This window comes from Botryllus schlosseri, chromosome 1, assembly GCF_051294905.1.
Source record: "Botryllus schlosseri isolate E-star chromosome 1, Bs_hap1, whole genome shotgun sequence".
Lineage (NCBI taxonomy): Eukaryota > Metazoa > Chordata > Ascidiacea > Stolidobranchia > Styelidae > Botryllus > Botryllus schlosseri.
In genome coordinates, this window is record NC_137236.1 from 29,335,941 (window position 1) to 29,356,619 (window position 20,679).

At 39.9% G+C, this 20,679-nt stretch overlaps 2 protein-coding genes and 1 non-coding gene across 3 annotated transcripts in view; 2 read left to right on the forward strand and 1 right to left on the reverse strand.

Annotated features, from left to right (window-relative positions):
• Positions 1-20,679, forward strand: part of LOC145435195 (cornifelin homolog B-like) — a 150,616-nt gene that overhangs the window by 42,774 nt on the left and 87,163 nt on the right. The window lies entirely within an intron of this gene.
• Trnal-aag (transfer RNA leucine (anticodon AAG)) lies at positions 793-874 on the reverse strand. Its single transcript has one exon. It is a non-coding gene; the product is annotated as a tRNA-Leu (tRNA).
• Positions 4,115-20,094, forward strand: LOC145446939 (uncharacterized). Its single transcript, XM_080325335.1, has 15 exons — positions 4,115-4,428; positions 4,483-4,612; positions 4,772-4,901; positions 9,194-9,441; positions 10,336-10,484; positions 10,553-10,709; positions 11,437-11,600; positions 11,660-11,795; positions 12,524-12,650; positions 12,716-12,903; positions 12,962-13,125; positions 13,893-14,064; positions 15,779-16,028; positions 17,533-17,666; positions 18,291-20,094. Exons 1-15 carry the CDS (start codon positions 4,258-4,260, stop codon positions 18,572-18,574), a joined length of 2,604 nt encoding a protein of 867 aa, XP_080181461.1. The 5' UTR covers positions 4,115-4,257; the 3' UTR covers positions 18,575-20,094.

Below are 20,679 nucleotides of genomic sequence, written 5' to 3' on the forward strand. Positions count from 1 at the left end.
GGCTTTCTACAAACATGTTTGAGAACGTCAATTTCGAAAATTTGTTACCGTCCAGGAATTCAAACCAGGTCTCCTTATATGCTCAATCTATATCAATCGTCCATTTAAATTTACAGTAGCCTACGCCGTTCCTTGCTGTGGTGCTGCTGTTGAGAATCCACTAGACGAGAATAAATGTACCCATTGCCAAACCTTTTTGCTATTCAAGACCGCATTACCCTCACTTCTATAGGTTACATCCGCATATGACAGCTGACAGCCGTAAAGGACCAACTGAAAGCTAAATATCCGCGTTAAATTTGCTTCGCATCAAATACAACCCTTGTGGTTCGTGGCTAAGGGATATTTATTCGCAGAGGGGTAAATGAAATGCTAAATTGTGCATGCAATTTACAAAGTAATATAATGTAAATAGCTGCGGTAACACTGCTTTAAAACTTCAATGTTAAAAGCTCCCACCCAGGACTCACAAACCCTACGGGTAACCGGATCACGATGTGACTTATCGACTTCTCCTCCTTCATACACGGGCCATATTCATTTTTATAGCTTCTCCTTTCTTCAAATATATCCCTGTCTGCCACAAACTTTGAAATAGGGATTGAAAAGGCACCTCGCGTTGCTACAAAATCGGATGAGAATATGTGGAGATATCTTCATATATAACATTGCACATGATATGTCAATACTACATAATTTCTTGGTTGCTCGTACAAAAAATGATATGCAACAAATGTACTCGTGAATTCGTCGTGAGGTTGCTTTGAAAAAATTAAAAAATTCACATTGAACTGGCAGCGGTGGGATTCGAACCCACGCCATCGAAATGACTGGTGCCTTAAACCAGCGCCTTAGACCGCTCGGCCACGCTACCACAGAGGCTGTCAGAACTTGCAAGTTATTCAGAATTCTTGATCACTCAAGTCCAAAACCGAGTGACGGAGATATGGCTATATACGAAACTGATAGGAAATTGTAGTTTGGAAATCGGTCCCTTCCAGGAGCTCAAACCCGGTCTTCCGATACTCTATGAATCAATCTTCTAATCGAAAGTTACATTCTGGCATTCCTTGCTTTGCTGGGGTGATGCAAGTGGGAATACACAAGACTAGAGTGGAGCAAATGTGTCCATTGCCGAAGCGTTTTGCTATGCCGGTCAGGATTATGTTTACTTCTGAAGGTTCCAGCCTCATGCCTGCGGACAGCCGTGAACAGATTTGCACAAACCACTAGATTTTCAAAAAGCGAAAAGGATCGACATGTGAGTTATTCCAAACTCTTGATATTAAAAACTTGGAAAAAATTTCAAAACTGAGAAGTTTGTAACTTCCCGTGACCAATACCCGGTCTCCTTGGTCTTATGAGGTGCTCCGCTAACCATATTCCCTAGAGACGCGTGACCTGCGTTCCACCGAGAAAAACCGTGCGTCTCACGAAGCAGTACGAATTGTGAATGGTGTGCGACCCGCCAAATGGATGACTATAATTCAGCTTGCAGTCTGATTCTTTCGAGATTAGCTCAAATGCGGGTGAAAAATCTCCAAAGGTGATACACACGACAACAGAACCCAGTTGAGAATTAAATAGCAGTGATATAGCTTAGGTGCATATGTGCAGATACCTTCCTATACGTCCCACGTCCACTTACGTGTGGGAATCATTTGGATAAAAATTTTGTGTTTAATTTATACCATAGTGCAAGTTTCAGGTTAGCCCTGCAGGGTTCCGTGTACCACGGGTGTATTGTATATTCACTAGGGCTCTTCAAAAATGACTTTTCTTCTCAAATCGTACTGGCTACTTGATAAAATTGTTAGGTTACCGTATTTACGCCTACACACAAAATTTGGTTCAATTCCAGCCAGTAACCGCTTTGCTACAGGAGAAGAAAGTTTATATTTATTATATAAAAATAAATAATACAAAATTTGAAAATATTTTGCTCACCCCATGAAAGTGTTTGGCTGTCTATAGAAACGATGCTCACCAAATTTGGTTCAATTCCAACCAGTGGAAGCGGAGTTATTGCCGTCGAAAAATTTGGATTTGAATAAAATAGTATTTACGGTGACCGATTCTTTGCTTATTTATTATAGTTGTGGTCACCGTAAATACTATTTTATTCAAATCCAAATTTTTCGACGGCAATAACTCCGCTTCCACTGGTTGGAATTGAACCAAATTTGGAGAGCATAGTTTCTATAGACAGCCTAACACTTTCATGGGGTGAACAAAAAATTTTCAAATTTTATGTTATTTATTTTTATATAATAAATAGAAACTTTCTTCTCCTGTAGCAAAGCGGGTACTGGCTGCAATTGAACCAAATTTTGTGTGTAGGCTTAAATTAGGTAACCTAACAATTTTATCAAGTAGCCAGTACGATTTGAGAAAAAAAGTCATTTTTGAAGAGCCCTAATATTCACACCCGTACATCGCGATTGCATTCTTAGCAAACACATTGTGTTTTCACACCCGTGTACCACCCGTTATGTACTGGTGTGAATGGTCACCCGTGTTACACCAGATGACCAGACCAAAACATACATCAGAGCTCCACCACGGTATAAATCAGACACAATATTTTAATCCAAATGATGCTTGCTCCTAGGGAGGTAGCAAGGTTTGTAGGTCGGCAACGAGGATATATAACCGCGATAAAATTCATAGTTAGGTTATGCTGTCGCGTACCACGCACTCTTTTCGCTAAGATTGTGGTACTCGGGCGTGTATTCTCCTCAGACAAGCAATATTATATCAGGCATCGGAACCCCCAAGGTGGCGCCCGGGAGTTTAAATCTATGCGTTAGTTCAATTCTACCTTCTTTAGTTCGAAGGATATAGCAAAATGAGAAATTTACATACGGTTACGAACTTAGATATCACGACTTATTCGTACACCTACCCTACTTTCGTAGCCTGAAACAACACAGCACGCTTTCCAGTGGCGTAGGCCTATCCAGTCCTATGCAGACACAACAAACCTGATTATGGCATGTATTTCGCGGCTATATAGTGTCAGAATCACAACATGGTTTTACCGTCATCACCAAACAAATATATCCGGAGCCTGGTATGATATTAGAAATGGAACACTATTTTCAGATGTTGTGGCAGAAGTTCAGATAATATGTGCTACCCGGAAAATATCTCAAAGTTTTCAGTGATGACCCATTGTTTTGTTGTGTTTTGAATTTTTCGTAAAAGTTTTTTCTACTTATAATTAGATATGTGTCAGATAAATATTAAGATGTGTAATTTTATCAAAACATTTACCGGACCACGACCTGACATATCGATCACGCCATCCGTCACTTGCCACCTGATTTATTGCTTGCCACATTTTAATATCTTCTTTTACTTTCATTCAGTGTGCAATGCGCATGCCTCCTCTTTACATCGCCTAGGCCCAAGTGGGTGTCTGATCTTAAGACTACTCCTAGTCCCTTCGGCATCTTCCTATCATTTATTGTATTGCAGTCTTGTGATATTTTGAAGCGATGAAATTTTATTAATAAACTTGAACTTGAACTTAAACTTATTTGCAAAAACGCACTTAAAAACGAGCGGTACCACGAACAAACAATCATGATGATAATTTATCAGTATTATCAGCATCGCAAAACAACAACGATAAACGGGTTTCATCATCATTCATTGGCATTTGGTACACAAGAGAGTCAGAAATTCTGTAAGCAGCTGGCAGTCATCAACTTATATTCTATGTCAGGTGGAGTCATGAATGCATAGGTAAGCCTTGTTGTGTCTCTGTCGCTGTCTGGGTGATCGTATATGAAGACACCTGTGAATATTGTGACGTAATTGATACTTTGCAAGCGGCGGTGATTAAAAGGCGGCGACGACAATGATGCTGCAGATGGAACGATTCCCGTGTCACTACAGCTCCCATTACCATTGATTGAGTTGCGGTAATTGGCGTTTCTCTCTCTCCCGAGATGCGAAATTGAATGAGTACAATGCAATATCTTATCGCGCGCCGCATTACGAATTACAGTCTACGTAAATCGAACTACATTTACGCATAATTCACGCTTGACTGGAAGATGATATTGCCCGAGGAGATATATTGTTATGTGTACAGAGATATGATACGTTCACTGAAATGAAGTTATTTTCCTTTGCCGTATTTCCTTGAATGCGATAATCAGGCGAGTGCGGTTGCGTAGTGGATATGTGACGCGGAGATGTTTAGTGGGACTTCCATTCACTTGGAAAAGGCTATGTCCGTGTCGTGAGATGATTGATGCCAGTTCTGTTGGTCTGCTGCGGTATCTATCGACCATTATCATACTCGTTTCGGGCACTCTATATGCTGAGGAATTAGTTGCAAAAGTCGCGGGAGATGTTGAGATTCAATGTCCCCCGACGTCTTGCAAGTACAGAAGAAGCTACGGTAACTCCTCTCAAGTAAGTTTACTGATAGAGTCAGCAAGAAAGCTATGAAACTATGCTTTAAAACAGGACAGAGATCGCGGAAACGGTATCAATGGTACATTCTTGATGACAAATGTCACATTTCAAGACTCTGGCACTTACGAATGTTTGGATGACACCGGAAATGTTACAAGGGAGATACGGCTGACAGTTGGTGGTGAGTACGGGTATATTGCCATTGACAGTAGGCTACGTTATAAACGAAAATCGTGTGTCCGACCGATCCCAATATCAAGAACTATGTATATAGTAGGATCACATCAAACACTGCATATGCAAATGCAATGCTGAATAGACGAATTCCAAATTCTTTCAGATGTTCCCGATGTACCGTCCGGGACTTTGTCGCTGCGGACTGAGCCGTTTCTAAAATACATGGACTGCTGCTGGAATGTCTCCCGCTGTACCGGACTTGATACCGTTTATTCGTTGCACTACGTTAAACTGTGAGTCCGCCGCAAGCACTTTTTACTAATCAACTTCTATAGATTGCTAGCGAGCTAGGTTGTTATGCTAATATATTTACCGATTGTATAAATGATCTCTATAGGGATGGTGGATATTGTAGCGGATATCCTGAATGGGTTAGTTTCGGCAAGAAATGCTTAACTAGAGAGAAGTTCTTTTTAATCAGTTCGAATTCAAGTGTGAATATTCCAGTGCGATTCGAATTGCTGTGATTTTATTTTCCCAGTCCTGGTTATTGTTATCGCCACGACATTTGTGCATAATTGTTTGCCTTTTGCAAATCAGTTGCGCTCCTGTAGCATAGTACTGTCGAAGACTTGCGTCCTAGAATAAGGTGACACGGCCTAGCTCCAAAACGAGCTTGAAAAGAAGATGACATGTGTGTGTATTTTACGCCGCTATACGTGTATATCGTCGAAAACATAGCGCGCACTGGTATGAAAGTTCAAATTCCAAGATATTTGCGTGGTGATTTTTTTGGAAATCACCCGTGTACCACCCACGAACATTTGCCCGTAACGAGAAGTCTCAGTGTCTATCATTACTGGCACAGCGGTCTATGCAAATACAATCTAATTACGCTCCTTGAATACATTCCGGTAAAGCATAGAATTATTTGCGCTGTTTGATGGAAACAGAAATTACGGCAGTTTGAAGAATTTCGTATCACTCACATATATCTGCTTGACGAATTGCTGGAGATGTACCGTGTCGTACGTTTTTTCGCCATTCAAAATCCGCGTGTCAACAACGCAGTATACCAGGCCTGCTGGACTTCGATATCAAATAAATTTTGAATCCGTTAAATGCGGAGCAGATTTATCATTTTACAGCATCGAACTTTGTTCATCCTTAAAGAGAGTGCTCCCAATCTCTACTCAGATGTTGACTGCTATTCCTACTCAACGTGTTTTCCTATCGATACTCGAAAAGGGATTTGGTTTACAATTATTTGTAGAGGAATTCGATTGTCGCTAACACGTAATACGTAATGTGATTGCGTCATAGATAATTCGCCATCATACTTGGAAGGTAGGAAATTCTGTAGTAGGGTTTCGTGGATTAGAACAACGACAATCATTTGTGATAACAATATATATCCTGTGTAATAGTAATGACGTCACGGAGTATATCATCGAAATTGACTATGCTTGACGCGTTATATCTTGCATATTTAACAAACCCTCAGTAATCAATCAATAGTATGCTGCCGGCAGTTATCAGGGCCCGGACGACTATCTTAGCAAACGGAAACTGCACCCACTGACTGTGCAAGGAGACATAGCCATCACTGTGACGGGACATGGCTCGGTAGTTCTGAGGCCTTTTCCGTGTATGAGCCATGCTGTGAATTTGTGTGATTGGCATGTAAAATGCAATAGCGATAAAGATATGTTTATCAGAAATTGTGCATGTGCATTGTGCAGGTGCACTGTGCAGGCTTAAAATTATCTTGGCAGAAAACTACGAATGTTACGCGTTAGGCAGGTACAGTACACCGCTAAATATGAGTATTGAATATCTTTCCCAAGCGTAATCCATTTTTCAGGGTTTCAGTTCTTCAGCTTCTTCAGTAATTTATAATACTACCGATTACAGACTCCATTGCAGATGAGACATATCACGGGCGAAGTAAAAACGAAATGATAGCTCACAAACTTTTATGTCAGTCGATCAAGTCTTGTATTATCAGAAATTATGAGTAACGAAGTACATCTACTTTGAAGGAGTAGTCAATTCCTTTTTTTTCAATTTGCGGGACTTAATCGAGTAACTCTTACATCCCGCTACTTCTAAGTCTTCTTCGCCATATTTTGCGACTTACTCACTTTTTGCTCGTAACAGTTTGTCAGTAGAAGTATTATGTTTATTTCAGTGAGAGGGCGACAGAGAGAGTAGGAAAAAATCAGGAAAAAGGTGGGGCTGTTTTCACGGAGAGTGTGTTCTCGTCAGTACTTTACGTTTACCTCACGTGATCTCCAGTGCGCTCAAACCTAGAATTCGACCAACTCAGAAGAGCATCGTTGTCAACGATGCAATTGAAATTATAATGTCGATTGAGGTTACGTAATGATGTGTTTGTCGCAAGTTTAGCCTTGACAGGTGATGATTACATGGGTTTCCACGTTACATACCACCACCACCATACCTGCATGCTACTGCGATAGCGGATTTTTAAAACATTTACGTTCCGCAATAGCTTATGGTACTAAAGCAATAACCAAGCTATCCTTGGCTAACTAATAGCGAGCGACGTTGGAATGACCTGTCCGAAAAAAAACCTTCGTCAATACTTATGCCAGATTGCCAGTCATTGTCGCAATGATATATAACAACGCATAACGTTTGCAAGGCCCTGTTGAATTCACCATGCTTTGATGGAGCCTTCGCTGGAACTTGTTTAAACATTCCATAAACCGCAGCCGTTTGCCCTTGAGCGTACCGCAGATATTTGTGTGAAGCATTTAGTTTTGTACTCGGTCTCGTTATTGAAGTGATCCTCGGACAAAACCACTTACCGAGCCTCGTAGAATTAACGACGTACGGCATATCGACTGTTGTCATGTCATGCACCGTAAACGAAAATGGTGAATTCGGTCGATTACCACGATACCGTATTGGGTGTAAATCTGGTCAATGCCGCTTTGATTATCGCCGATATCATGCTATATATATGGTATGATGAAGACTTGGAGAACTCGATGATTCTAGTTGTGTAATTAAACCAACTATAGCGAAATGCCGGTAATCTAATTATAATCTGATTTGTGAAATGTTTCCACGCTCTAATGTAATTTTTGGTTTTCCTGAAAATGTTACAGGAGAACTAGGCCTACCTATAGCTCCAAACGAGCCAAGCTTGGTGAATAGACATTGGCTATTTTCACGCTTTTAAGAATGAACTCACAATTGATATGAATTGAACTTGATTATTCCTACATTTCTTATGCGGATTCAGTATATTCAATTCTAATCTAATTAGGAAACATATTGTGTGGCCATTATACTAATTTTAATCCGATTTAGAAAATCTGACAATTTTATAGTTTTCCGACACTGGTGCGATATTTACAAACGGACGCTAATGAAGCTGGTGAAATAATAATAAACATGTTGATTGGAATGTTGGATATAAACTGGAACACTGAGAAAGTCCGCATCGTTTCGCCTAGATCCCGACAACAACAAAAATAATTCCGCGTACAACAACACTACCTCCACGGTAGACAATTTCATTTCCACAAGCATGCTTATTCAGCTGAGAGCAATTCTTGGATCAGGTGGTTATATTTAGCGCAGTGTTGATTACCACGGTAATTATTTCCACAAAACAACGTCTCCTACGTGGATAATACGATGCGGCGAGACAAAGCTTGTTAGCAAATCACCTAAAAATAGCGTGAGTCAGAACATGGAAGGAATCGATTATGGCTTGTAAATATACACGAAGCGATGTATTTTGAGACCTGGTATGCATATTCGAAACATGATATCTACCGGCGGTTGAAAATCCGAGTTCTGTACGACGACATATTCCTTTCGAGTTTCACTCATTATATAGTGATGAAGTTGCACCTCACGGACTCGTGAGACGATTTGCTTTTTCAAACTACACCGACTGCAACAATATGAAGTGAAAGGCGTACAATACGATAATAGTAAGAGACACTTGGTAGTAAAGTACTTTAACAATTGAATAATTGAATTCTTCTAGAATCTAGATATATAGGTTTCAATATAAAGACGCGGTACTGGTCCCTAGTTTTGATACGCTATTATTAGGTCCGCAACACGGGGATCGCCATGAATTTTACAGTTAAAAAGGTTGTTGTAAAAAGATAAAACTCGCAAAGTCTTTGGTACATGTATTGCATAATTGAATATTTTCGGGTTACTATCGCAAATTGAACTAGAAGCATTGCAATCATTTAGCACGGGCACGGGACGCTTTTAACCTCTCCTAAAGAACTTTCGCGGTGATACGGCTGCTAAATTCTGGCGTGATACGATGTCGATTAGGGAGCGATCCAAATCTTGTTCTGAATGAGAGTTTCCCCTATAAATCCACGCCACGAAATCATTTCATACCACAGCATTCTCCACCTGAAGCCATATCACGGACAGATTTCGCAAAATTCTATAGTCCAAATCAGATCCGAGATTGTAATTCCCGAACACAAGCCCGAATCGAATTCCACTCCGCTGTATCGAATATAGCGTGTCACAAAGTGCTGTTTTTATTAATTAATGAGACATCGCCTATGTTTAGATTGGTTATGCCCATGCAATGGACACACGAAATAGGCGAAAATACGTGCCACAACCGGATAAACGCAACCGACTGCGTACCCGGAGATGCCTTATCGATGCAGTGCTGTCGGATACCGATTAGAGACCCTGAAAATTCTCCACGAGAAAGCGAATTCGTATCGTTCGAAGTAACACTGGTTTCGAGTAATGCTTTGGGACACCGCACCTGGAACGATTCGACTCTGCGGTATTCCCCAAACACTTACAGTAAGTGCATTTTCTATTCATTGGCGTCATGACAAATATATAGTTTTTTCCCCGCACATTTAATTTCTTCACTAGTGCTGATCGCATAATTAGTGTTGTTGCTCACTGCTCATATTAGTCATAGATGCTACTGAATTCAAATTGGGACTGTAGTCACCAATGTTTACCTGATTTAAGTACCAGTAGCGATTTCAGAGAAGTTTCAAACGTACTTCGATTCGTGTAGGATTGGAGCAAGGATTGAAAAGTAATCAGAAAGTACTACAAATTTCCTTTGAAAAGTACTTCTAAACCTTGTTGCTTTAGAAATTGTACATGAAACTGATTCATCATAAATCAAAGCCATGATAGTAGTACAAGTACATTGTAATTCGAAAACTTTCCCCCATTATTGGTACTATATTAATTCCTATACTCATTGACAATCCCGTATATAGCCAAGCACCATGCATTCAGTCTTGTGTGACATGCACGCACAGACAGCTCAATAAAAACCACATATTTCTGAATAAATAAATGCAGGCTGGCTCTATTGATATTATAATGCCAGTCAAAGGCATTATGTTGAGAGTAACGGGCATACCCAAGCAATCTTATGTCAGATCTGGCTGTTGATGGAAATATAACCACATCGAAAATGTAAGAGAAAATGGAATCCTGTAGATGAAGTGCTGGTATTCATAACCATGGGTCCATTCTAATGCGGCTGAGAGGTTCTGAATCCTGTGTGGGGAGTAGAATATTTGATAACTTGAAAATTCACAATAAAAAGTATCTCCTAGTAATGCGTCCTTCCACATTTCCCATACATCGAGTGCAAGTCAAGTCAATAAACAAACGTGACTCTTGCCAGCTCAGCATTGCTGGATGAAACCGACACTTGTATGCTTGCAGTGATCCCACCAATGCCGCTTAATCTCCGTGCTAACTTGTCATCCAACGGCACGGTCAATATCGCAACCTTCCATTGGGACAGACCGAATATAATCGATATGCGACTGGAATACTACGTGCGTTACAGAAAATCAGACGGAGGCTGGATAGTAAGTTTATTATATCTAGTAATCGGTAGAACATAGCTGCAAGTTAACCGTATACCAATTCGCTTTAGGAACTGGAGCCAATGCCTACCTTAACGAAGATTTTATATCTTGATTTGTCATTCGGCGATATCCAGGTTCAAGTCAGAGCCAAACCTGATGATCTTAAGTATGGCAGTTACAAAGGAGATTGGTCGAAAGTCGCCAGCGCAACTCTACAATCTAAAGGTGTGTATAATGTGACGTTGGCGTATAAAATATAACGTCTATAACGGATATAAGCATATACCGGATCAGTATTATGGATTGAAACCAGGCGGCAATACGTCAAGTTAATCAGAGACCGGCCAAGATGAAGTGAAGTGATTTGCTGATATAATATTACAGTGGGTCAAGGTAGCTAGAGTTGTTACTCAAGCAGAAGTAGGAAGATATCTCAAAACTACTGCAAGTGGAAGTTGAAAATAAAAGGCCTGTATAGTACTCAAGTAATATTTTCAAAGGATAGCTTTGGATATGCACCCGCATACTTTTAGCAAATAATCGGAGACAGCTACTTTCGTGAATCCTAGGTGTATCTTCGCGATGAACACAAAATGGATAATGAATAAACTACGTATGGGTAGGGTTTTCAAAAAGATTGTAAGTTACCGTGATTCGTATGCTATTTCACTTGATTCGAATGACAATTTCACTCATAGACTACTGTCTACTCCCAAATCCAAATTGTAAAGGGAATGTAGTTTCTCTAAAATCTGTCCAAGTACAAGTGGAATTATCGTCAAAACATATCCTTTTCAATAAGTAGTTCAAGCAGCCCAAACTGACTTGAGTACTCCGAAAGAGTACAAAAACTCCGTTTCTAACCACATACCCATACGTCTTGTATCCTGCGCAGTTGAAGTGCCTTCTTTACGGCAAGATAACTTTTTCTTTACATGAAAAACATTCCTAGATCCCACCGTACCCTTCAATTTCTACGAAGTCATCTGCGACTCAACACCAGCCAACGGCAACATCACTATCACCGCCAAGTGGATTTCTCAATACCGAAAGTCAAATCCCAACATACGATACGAGTTTTCGTTCGATTACGAAAACGGCACGCGTATCTGCGAGGTACTAAGCCTGCGATTACAAGAGGCCGAAGGATCGCTATAATTCTTGCTCGTTTTTAGGATGAAATTGTAGAACCATTTCGGGTTTCGTACTCAAAAACTATCCCAAATGTCAATTGTATCGACTTCAACGGCCGCTATTGCAACGCACTCGGTTGCTCTCCTGACACGAAAGTTCCAATGCGGCCAACACTTGGTAAGTATAGCTTGCTCTACACATTGTGAATAGATTGGGGGAAAATAGGTGTATTCACAAGATATCCAAAATAGCGTATTGTGCAAATCAAGTCATCGGTAATTACAAGTAGTAAATTTTGCTTTCAAGCCAATCATGATGGGCGAAGTGATTCAAATACACCAATCTTTATGAAGATTTATGCCGAGCGTTATGTGGTTATGATTTCTGTTATTTATAATTATACGTAATAGTTTAGAATTTTTAGGCAGGACTGGCCTAGCATAGCCTACTTACTTTTTTTAGTTACTTGGAAATCGATAGTTGTACCTGAAGCTGAGTAGACATTTGCTGAGGTGGTCAAAGTATTCACCGTCGCTACTCAAGTAGAAGTAGAAGTATCTTTGAAAATTCTACTCAAGTAGAAGTAGAAGTGGCGGTTCACAAGTAAGTAAGTAAGTAAGTAGGTTTTCCATGCCTATTTTTGCCTAAGAAACTGAAAACTGCCAAGTAGAAGTAAAAGTAGTCTGAAATCATAACTACTTAATAAGTAGTGCAAGTAGGCAAAATCTACTTCAAGTACTTAAAAAAGTTGAAGTACCTAGTTATTGCGACCACCTCTGGACATTTGTGACGTTACTTCTACTGGAGTAACAACGATGACCACTTTGACCACATCTGGTCAATATACGCGTTCTATATTAGTTGCGTATATACTTTCAATATATGGATATCTGTCGCCATTTTAGCGCCTGCTTACGAAGCCGTCGTAACGTTGAAGAAAATACACGATGGTCTACTCGCGTCTTGGCAGGGAAGCAATATCGTCTCCAACACGTCACGAAATTGCACCGTGAAGCTTATATCTCTTCGCAGGTAATGACTTATTCGTAAATCAACAATTTCGATGACTTTAGAATTGTACAATATCAATTTTGCAGAAGCAACGAATTGATACACACAGTGATGTCTAAATACGAAAACATGTCCTGCGAAAACGGCAGACTCAACATCAGCGCGGAAGTCCTGCAGACATGCGCAGAGTATTTATTCACGGTTTCCGCAATTCAAGCAGTGCACGGCGTTATATATGCCACGACGCACAGTTCTGAAATCGTCAACATTATCGGTACGAATTGCCAGAGGAAATTCCGTGATTTTACAATAGTTGTATTATTGATTCATAGATAACAGCGCCTTGGATAGTGCACCTCTGCGCTGGAACGTTACAAATGTGGATCATACGTCGTTTGCTGTATCTTGGGAGCATACCGGGTGGGATAATAATAGTGATTTGCAACCTCGCATTGTATATCGGACCACTGATAACGATGCAGATGTCTACTCAAATGTAAGATTCGTTTTTTCTGTGCATGTTTATCGCGTGTCATCTTAACGTATGTTCTGCCGCGCAGACGGTGTCACAGACTAAGTAAGCACTAAGTAAGCTTTGCTACTCAAGTAGACGTAGAAGAACGCCCTTAATCGTTACCTAATTACAAGTATACTTTAGACGTGGCGATTTTCGAGGCATGTCAAAACTAGTTCCAGTATAAGCTGAAAATGAAGGGTCTGAAAGGTCTCAGGTAGGCTACTTTCAGAACGTAGATTTCGTCGCGAGGTCGCACGCTTATAGCAGTTAATCGGAGGTCACTACTTTATAAATTGCAAGATGTGTGTTCGTGACCAACACAAAAATACTGATGAAACTACGAATAGTTATATCTATCTAGTCACAGGACTATTTCACACGGTTTTTGTGACTATTGCCCTCGTTATTGAAGGTGATCAGAACTTATCTCAAACTAGTTTGTACTTTTCAAAATCCCAATGGTAAATAGTAAGTATGGTTTTGTTTAAAAGCTGTTCATGTAGAAGTGGAAGTAGTTTAAAACATAGCCACTTAGAAAGTAATGCAATTATTGAATATTCCGAAGTATTCAGTTTGTTTTTGACCACCTCCAGATCAAAGTAATCAATCAGTTATATCCTCAATTATAAGTATAGGAGTAATGTCGTGACATAGTCAATTCTGGTTGTCAAGCGAAATACTTCTGAATTTGATGCGTGTATCGCGGAAATGCCGAGAAATCCAATAATGTTACCTTTATAATGCAGGTTTTGAAGCCAGAGGATACAAGCTACACTGTCACGGAGCACATTATCCCTAATGCACAGTACCGCGTGGGGATTTTGAGCTGTTGCGTTGACGCAGCGTTTTCTGTCTCCGGAAAGCCGATGTGCCTAAAAGCGCCAACGAGCGATTTTGATAGCATCACAATCCCTCAAGGTATGTATAGTGCACCATATTTTCTTAAAATACACTCAACCTCTTACACCACGTGCTATAGTTCTCTCTGACTGACCGCGTGTAACTAAAACGACCTTGATTTATAGAACGAATGAGAAACAGCTGAGTGAATACAATCTTTATATAGTTTAAAATGCACATCGTGTTGCGGTTTTGAGCTTCAAATCCAAGTTCCTCATATGTTTTAAAGTCCGAATACATTAATTACTCATATACTCCTTCTGCTGTCGCATCAATGCCTATAATTGTTAATAATTTTTATTTCAAATTGGAATCCGAATCCTTACTAATCTAAGGAATATGACTGTATAAATGGATGCAGTGGAACTTGTATCGGCAATTCTTTAGTCGTTACGTGCGTCATTGTTGACATTTATACGCCGATGCAGCCCCACTATCACACCTAGACACTCATCCTGTGTATTCCTATTCTGACCAACTCTAATTTACATTCAAAGTGCACTGGCAATATGAACTGCACTCGTAGCTGATATACTTGGCACAAATCCCGTAATATTGTGATAGCGGTGTCGGTTTGTTTGCACACATAAGGATTTAGCTCAAGCTATGGTATTTTATGGAATCTGAACTTAAAATCCCCGATTATCTAATTTAATACGACTGACAAAAATAGAAACTCAATCCGCCGAAACAAAAACAGATTTTAAAAGCATCATATGTTTGTGGGATTATCGTCTGCCTGCATTTCAAACATAGCTTGCCACTTTCCCACACCCAATTAGTGGTTCCCAGCCAGACTGGCCCTGGCCGGGCAATAAATTGGTAAATTCACCTCATAATATTTACATAGATCAAAGATGTCAGCGTAACTAGTCAAATACAAGTATAATCCCGTTTGGATTCAATTATAGTACAATGTAGTGATTTCAAAGACATGCCAAAACTAATTCGAGTAAAAAAAGAAAATGCAGATCTAAAAAGTACTCAAATAGTTTGAATAGTAGATTTGATCGATGGGTCGCATACTTTAACAGTTATTCAGAGGCGGAGAGCTTCGAAACTGCAGGGTACACCTTCGTGAATCACGTGAAATGACCAATGACCTTACAAAATACGAATGGGTGCAATTTTCGAAAATATATTAAAGGCTTTTCGTCCTGTTGTCATAGCGTGTTTACGAATAAAATCGATCCAAGCGTATCCAAAAATTTGTTTTTACTTTACAAAATCTAAAGTCGCTGGAGAAGTCTTGTTAAAGACTATTAAACTGATTGGTATTGTCGGCTATCGTTTGAAACACATGCGCCTATGCCGTTTGTTAGAGCATATATTGCACTGCATAGTGTCGCTTAATAGCACTGTCGGAATTTAACGAGTTTGTTTGAAAGCATCCGTAGCTTTCAAATATGATTTATCCGAAACGAGTTTTAGGCTATACTTTTAAATAGTTTCTTATAACACTTGCATCATATTTATGTATACGCCAGTAGACCAGAAACTCTATATTGCAACACCACACAACAAATGCGTTCCACACTTCTAAATAAATTTAAGATTTTATGAGCGCCAAACTCCTTGCATTTTGGAATTGAGTTATAAAATTCCAATATATCTGACCTGCAAGAAACTTACTACAGACCGGCGGTTGAGAACCACTGGTCTAACACATAACCACTGTATTATAGGCCTATACAAGCATTATTTACCTGACGCAAACCCGTTTGCAATTTAGTACCGTTCGACAAGACCGCTTTCGCGTCCGTCGTGGCCATCGGTTTGGCGTTCGTAATCTTGACTTTTCTGCTGGTTTTCAAAAAGAGGAAGAGGCTCAAGCCGCTGCTTTTGGGCGCGACCGAAAGGCGGATACCGTCGCCGAACATATTCATCGCTCTGGATAGAGAAGCCGTATTTCGTCCGGCGTTAGAACCGCGGTTGGCCGAAACCGAGTCGGAATATCGGCGGAGCTATGCTGAGAATACATGGTAAACGACATTGATGAGTGTGCTGAGTCTGTTTGTGAAGAAACAGGTTGGAATAAGTTGGCCTGAGTTGAAATGGCGATTGCTGCTAAACTATAGATTGGGATTAGTAATCGCTATCAAGAATAGAACGTAGTAGTCTATATTTTTGTCCTTGAAGTATTTTTCGGCATATATACATCGATTCATGATCTACACACGATGTCTGCATAAGCATACGCATACCACGAATGTATGGTGTACAATGTACAATGTACATATGCCACTGGACAAGGAAGGTGCAGATATAGCATCGTAAGGCTTTCTAAGTCTTGTACCATCCCTCCATGCTATCCCGGTAATGCTGAGCGCCAGCGAGTAAGCCATGGATACCATTGTTACTAATCAGCTCTTTGGTCTGACCCGGGCGGATGCTCCACCAGAATGTCATAATGTAGATTCTAGAATCTAGATGAAATGGAAATAATGCAAGGAGTTGTAATGACTCGTTAGGGTACATCAAACCAACTTCTACCTTGTGGAACGTCTTAGGACTTCGTGATTTGATGTAACGTTTACACAGAGGTGGTCAGAAACGAATTATTTCTAGTATTCGAAGTATTGTGTAGCGTAGAGTAGTTTTTGCATACATAAACCATTTACCCAAGATGTTTAGGCTTTTAGACTATAACTCCACATCGAGGTAACAGTATTGGGCGATTTTTTTTCACCTTGGATTTAGTTGAGAAGAATTAAAGTAGTTTTTTAAGATATGCTTGCATCGCCTTTGCGAGTGAAATTGTCGTGACAACAGGCCGGAATAGCCCGTGTATCACGACAGCTGAATGTATAATGTGAATTGCTCACACTTTTAATGTCATTGATCATTTCGCGTTGGTCGCTGAAATGCACCCTATGCGATTTTTAAGTCCCACCTCCGATTAACTATACTAAAGGTACGCGACACGACCATACCGAATCTAGTTTTTAAAACTACTTACTCGAGAAGATTCCATTTTCTATTTTCATTTCATGAAATTGTTTCGACAGGCCTTATAAATTGATATTCCCACTTGTAGTTGAATGAAACATTACGGCGTTATTTCTACTTCCATTTGAGTAGCAGCGCTGACTACTTTTACCATACTCGCTTGTAACCTATGCATGAATTTGAGTCATAAACAGCATCGTATGCGCCTTTGCCTACCGCCAAATCTTAGACTTGAAGGACAATACTTCTCAAAGAATCTCTGACGTTAGTCCGTACATAAAATATGGGCCTACTTCGCGCCCCAACCTTCCGATATTCGAATAACGTATTGCAATTTTCATTCTGGCGACGCCTTCAATAACACTCGGATTTGAACTTTGCTTTGGGTTTGATAGATCTTTCCTGATCTGAAAAACTTTAAATCCTCGAATTGACTAGATAGAATTTGAATACAATAACCTGACTCGTTTACGATTAGCGACCTCTTAAAATAGCGGTCATATAAATACGCACTCTAATAGCCTGCGCATTGCTTAGTGTTGGCGCGGAAAGTTTTTCCGAGTTCCAGCAGCCACTGATAGACGATACGGACGGCGACGACATTTTGGACTACGCTGTAGCGATAGGGGAGGACTCGACAAATAACAACAATGACCATGATGAAGATAAAGGTATGTTTAATAAAAGTCCATCTGAGTTCGTATAACCAGAGTCGGTCAGTAACATATACTTTTTTCTTATCTGGAGTACCCAAGTAAATTATGTGTACTCTGCAGTCTATATAGTACTTACTCACGTTGCTATGTTTTAGGCCACTTTCACCTGTACGTAACGTTTTATATTCAAAACTACTTACTACATCACGCTTTTGGATTTTGTAAAATAGAAAGAAGTTTTTGGTTAAGTTGGCATCAGTTTGACTAATAAAATTACCATAAAAATAGTCCATGTATCACGGTTACTGAATTCATTGTCGAAGATTGTATCAATTTGTAGTGTCATTGGTTATCTTGCGTGTGTCGCATGGATTGCATCTTACAATTCCGAAGTAGCGACCTCAGATTAACTACTAAGCGTATGTCAAATCAGACCAAATCTACGCCTTGAAACTATACTTGAGTATTTCTTCGGAGTTCTTTTAACCTCAGCTTGAAGTAGTTACGGCATTTCATGGGGATTACTAGTTCTACATATATACAGAATGCAACATACAACTTGTGCTTGAGAAAGCAGCACTGAGAACTTTGGCCATTTCTGTAATCGTATCCACAATTACCACGTATTTCTTCGAACAGATTATGACCAGGACTATCCTCAAATCGTCCCAATGAAATCCGCATCGCCAGAAGATCACACCCACACCACACTCACACCATTACAGGATACAAGCAACGATGATCTTGACTCTCTAGCCAACGAGACACTGACGACGTCCTCCAGACAATATTTATCAGAACCAGATTACGCTTGTTCATACGCGATAGTTCCAGGGTATTTGTCTTGCACGTCACCCGACGAGGTTGCGGGAATCCACAGCAGCGTGGATACACTGACAGAGTACGCGACGTTCGGGATTTAACGCGACCTTAATTCGGTCATTCTGCGTTCACAACAACAGGAAATATGATAGTTTTTGAACGCGGGCCTGACCCAGAGTTTATGGGCGATTCGACCTGACTGCCTCTTACTCTCATCGAATGTGCTAAACGTCTGGCGGAAGTTTGACATGCTACAAATGATCGCGTTTATTCCCCTATGTCTTCAACAATATTGTGAATCTCAAATTGGATTTTGAGGTACAAGTAGGGTTGTCGTCGAAAAGAGTCCAAAATGAGGACAACTCAGAAATTCAACTTTCAAAACCAATCTGAGGGCACTTTTGTTAGCCTAGCGCTAGCCGTTAGTGTTTTGTCTGAAATGAAAATAACTTTGTTACCAGTCTCTTAAAACATGATGTATTTTACTTTTTATGTTTTTATTTAGCTATATGACCGCTTACAGATGAAAATGACATGTAAAATTACAAAACCTTAGTTCACCAGAGTGCATGACATATAGAATACACGTTCACCCTACTGTTTGTACCAAAATAAGACGGAAAATGAATGCTCATAAGACAGAGTACCTAAAAGAATAAAATATCTTTTTTATCAGGTCTGTACATGGAAACCATGGTTATTAAGACAGGGTGGTATAGAGGCTTCACGTGATCTTCGATATTCAGTCACGCGAATGTCCATAATAGCGTATCATACCCCAGGTCCGATGTGTTATTAATGCGTTTGGACACGACTCAATGTGAGTGAAGTCTTACAAACCCAATTTTACTCAATATGTGTTTCTGTCCATTCTGTGTTTGTTAACGAATCACTGGTGACAATGAAGATACGGAATATTATATCCGTTTTGTGGTATTTCAAGAAAAAGTGCTAAATGCATCGTCGTAGGCCGGGTTCAGAAAGCATCAAACACAACTTTCACGGATTGTGCTAGCAAACGTTAGCGTTCAACCTCTCGTTGTTGCATGTTCTTATATCTGTAAATTGCTAAATTGCTCATATAATTATATTCTATGTTTAATACACCGGTATGTATAATTTGATCATCTCCTTATCGATCATCCCAAACGCATTCGTATAGTCTTAATATTTTTTTCACATAGTGCCTGCGATACAGTTCAAGCGTGTGCTATTTCTCTTTCAGCGATTTTCTTTATTCACACTGTTTATTGTATATGTTTGGAACGTGCCCCCGAATCGAGATATATGTTTCTTGATTAATCATATGAATACTGACTCAAATATCAGGAGAGTTAACCGGGAACAAGATATCTGTAGATCAGGGTTATATAATAGTTATAGTGTTAATCTCGTGAAACGCATCAGATGTTTTTACTGGGAATAATATATTGCATCGTCTGCAGGCCACTGCAAAAAATACAAACATCAGGTACTCCGTATCACAGTAGGATCAATTTTAATTTGTAATTAGGCTGAATGTAATTCAGTACATTTTCCATGTAATTGCAATTGAAGCATATTTATTTTGTGCAATTGTAATTTGTAAAATTTTTGCCTAATTACAATTTCAATTACAGTACATTGTTATTGAGACCTGACAAACACAACATAAATTAAGTAATCTCATTTACATAGGTGTGCTATGCGTGCCTCAGCTAGACCAGTGCTCTTCAACCGGGGTGGTCGTACACCCTAGGGTGTACCAGAATTTGCAAAGGGTGTACCACTCGGATGGGGTGTACAGGGGTGTACCAGATCCGAATTACAATGAGCCGATGGCTAGCTATCACAAAGGCAGGTTTATGGGTCAGTACAGGTTGACGCACAGGTTAATGAGCAATATGGTACGATGTTATCTCAAAGGTAATACTCGGGGATATCTAGAACTCCTAGACTTCTAGATATCCCTGGGTAATACTGTACACCGCTTGATTGTGATGTCATAAGCAAATATTTCTCCTATTCATTTAGCCGTCGGCAATAGACCAATGGTTCCGTTTGGTGTTGGAAAGTATGCAGTTAACAAACATGTGTTCAGCTATAGCAGGGGTGGGCAATTATTTTACTCCGCGGGTCAAATGAGAAGTAGAAAATACGTTGGCGGGCCGAGTGGAAATTTTTAGCTATATTATCCAGTGTGTTTCAATTTCTAAATTATATTGTT

Coding starts and splice junctions, on each gene's coding strand:
- LOC145446939 (XM_080325335.1), top strand. CDS start 4,258: ATGATTGATGCCAGTTCTGTTGGTCTGCTGCGGTATCTATCGACCATT. Junction 12,651..12,715: donor AAGCTTATATCTCTTCGCAG/GTAATGACTTAT, acceptor TCAATTTTGCAG/AAGCAACGAATTGATACACA. Junction 16,029..17,532: donor AGCTATGCTGAGAATACATG/GTAAACGACATT, acceptor CGCATTGCTTAG/TGTTGGCGCGGAAAGTTTTT.